The sequence below is a fragment of the Propithecus coquereli genome, unplaced genomic scaffold (assembly GCF_000956105.1).
Source record: "Propithecus coquereli isolate 6110/MARCELLA unplaced genomic scaffold, Pcoq_1.0 Scaffold335, whole genome shotgun sequence".
Lineage (NCBI taxonomy): Eukaryota > Metazoa > Chordata > Mammalia > Primates > Indriidae > Propithecus > Propithecus coquereli.
In genome coordinates, this window is record NW_012149008.1 from 1,531,443 (window position 1) to 1,533,637 (window position 2,195).

The 2,195-nt window shown below is 37.8% G+C and overlaps 1 protein-coding gene across 1 annotated transcript in view; it reads left to right on the top strand.

The window, feature by feature from the left end:
- The window catches only part of EXOC4 (exocyst complex component 4), a 1,030,122-nt gene that overhangs the window by 942,717 nt on the left and 85,210 nt on the right, over nucleotides 1–2,195 (top strand). Inside the window, exon 13 of the mRNA XM_012650605.1 lies at nucleotides 1,569–1,710. Coding sequence (XP_012506059.1) covers nucleotides 1,569–1,710 — 142 coding nt within the window. The remainder of the gene's footprint in view (nucleotides 1–1,568; nucleotides 1,711–2,195) is intronic.

The following is a 2,195-nucleotide window of genomic DNA, read 5'->3' on the forward strand; positions in this document are numbered from 1 at the left end:
TCTGAGCCTGGGCTCAGCAAAGTCTAGGAATAGATAATGTTGGCTCCCTGCCCAATAAGGTGAATGGCCTCCTGTGCGACTTAGTGGTGGCTCGCCAAATCCCATGTGCCCAAGTTCAGGGAGCCCTTCTTTCAAAGGATGCTGTGTCCTCTGAAAGAATTATTTTTAGACAGAAAAGCAAAAAATACTGGAAATTGAACTTCAAGATGGATGGATTATTTTGTAAGTATCTTGTTGCTATAATTAAGCTTAAAACTTAATCTGGACAAATTACATGCAAAAGAATAATGACAATTACTTATATTTCTTGTTTATGTTGAGTAAGTTTTACATGCCGTTATTCTTGTTTTATCTCCATTAGTCCATTCAACCCCATGATGGAGGTACTATAATCCCCATTTTATAGAAGAAGAAAATACAGAGAATTTAAATAATTATTAATAGTTCTTAGTTACATAAAATAAACGCTAGGGATAGGACTCAAAGCCAAATTTTGAGGTTCTAGAGAGCTAAGAGAACTTTTGAATGAGATTATCGAATTATTGTTGGTGATCTTTGAGAAAGTTTAGGGAACTAGAAATACTATAGAAGTCTATAATGCGTGTAGTTCACATTTTTGCTGCTCAGTATTTTCCTGAAGAAAATGTCCAATGCTGTTAAATATTGTTATAAATTATTTTGGAAAGATATAGAAGGTAGCTTTATCAAATTTTCCAGAAAGACCTTTTTAGGGCTTCTAGTTGGCCATGATGTATGTAGGAGTTAGAATGGAATGCAGAGCACTACCACTTCCACTCCCCAGATTTTAGACTTCAGTGTAAGCAGCACAGGAACTAGAAAAAGGAAATTTATTATTCTCTCTAGACAAGTCAGGGCCCTCTGTAGTATTTATTCTGTTTGGCTCTAAGCCCTCCATTTCAAGGGAAGTGTGGAAAAACTAAGTTATTTTGGTAATCAATTTTGAGAATTATAAAATGATTCAATCTAGTCATTGGAAGAGTAGTTAAAGAATTGTGGACATTTAGCCTGGAAAAGGGACAGCTTCAAGGAAACTAAGAGGTATCTTCGGTACTTGAAGTACTAACACATATGAAAATGATTGTAAAGTTAGGGAGAATCAGAGCCAGTGATCAGATGTTAATGAAGACAGACATTGGCTTGACATGAAATGGTCAAATCTCACAGATGGAATGGCTGCCTGGAAAGGCATTTCCTTTCACCAGCATCTGTGCGCATGTGCATCCGGAAGCTGAACAGACACCTGAAGATGTGAAAAAAGACACAAGCACAGAGCAAGTGGTTGGGCCACATGACTGTTAGGGCCACTTCCAACTCTGAGGTTCTGTTTCTATCATTCTATGAAGTGATTCAAGACAATCAGCTGAGCTGCTGTGCTTAATCAAGTATAGAAGTCATCTATTGCACCTTGCACTTCTCATGCTGCAAACACTAGCATTAGCCGAATTGGTAAAAACAAGAAGATGAACAACAAAATAACATGTTATTTCAAAAAAAATCTCTTACATCTAATGAAATGATTGATCTTTTGTCCTCACCCCTTTTTTCAGTGCTTTCTCCTGCTCAAGACAGCCACATGTATGTGGATCTCCCCCCAGTGTCGGATCTGATCATGCGGACTCTGAACGAACTTGCCAAGTCGTTCCAGGATATGGCTGACCGCTGCTTGCTGGTCTTACATCTGGAAGTGAGGTATGGCACAGCAAAGCAGAGGACTTTGCGATTCATAAATCACTTGCTTATTTCTGGTGAGTAGCACCATAGTTTTTGACTCTTATTATGATATTGTCCTTTTTCTTACACTGAAAGCAATTTTTAGCATTATTCAGTCACTCTTAAAGTATCTGAACACATGCTGTACTGTGAGGGGGGTGATTCAGAGTTGGCATGGCCTATGAAATCAGAATGACCTGGATTCGAATGTCCATACCAACTGGCTAGGTGATCTCAAGTCAGTTAATCGGCTTTACAAACTCTCAGTTTCCTCATCTTAAAAATGGAAGTGGTAATTTCTAATGTATAAGGATTTTGTAAATGAAATAATAAATAATTGGCACAATGTTGGCCATATAGTGAGTGCTGAAAATGTGGTAGTTTTGCAATTATGATGACTTCATTGTTATTGATATTTTTACTAAGGTGCTCTGCTAGTCAAGAAGGGAGTTTACAGATGTCAG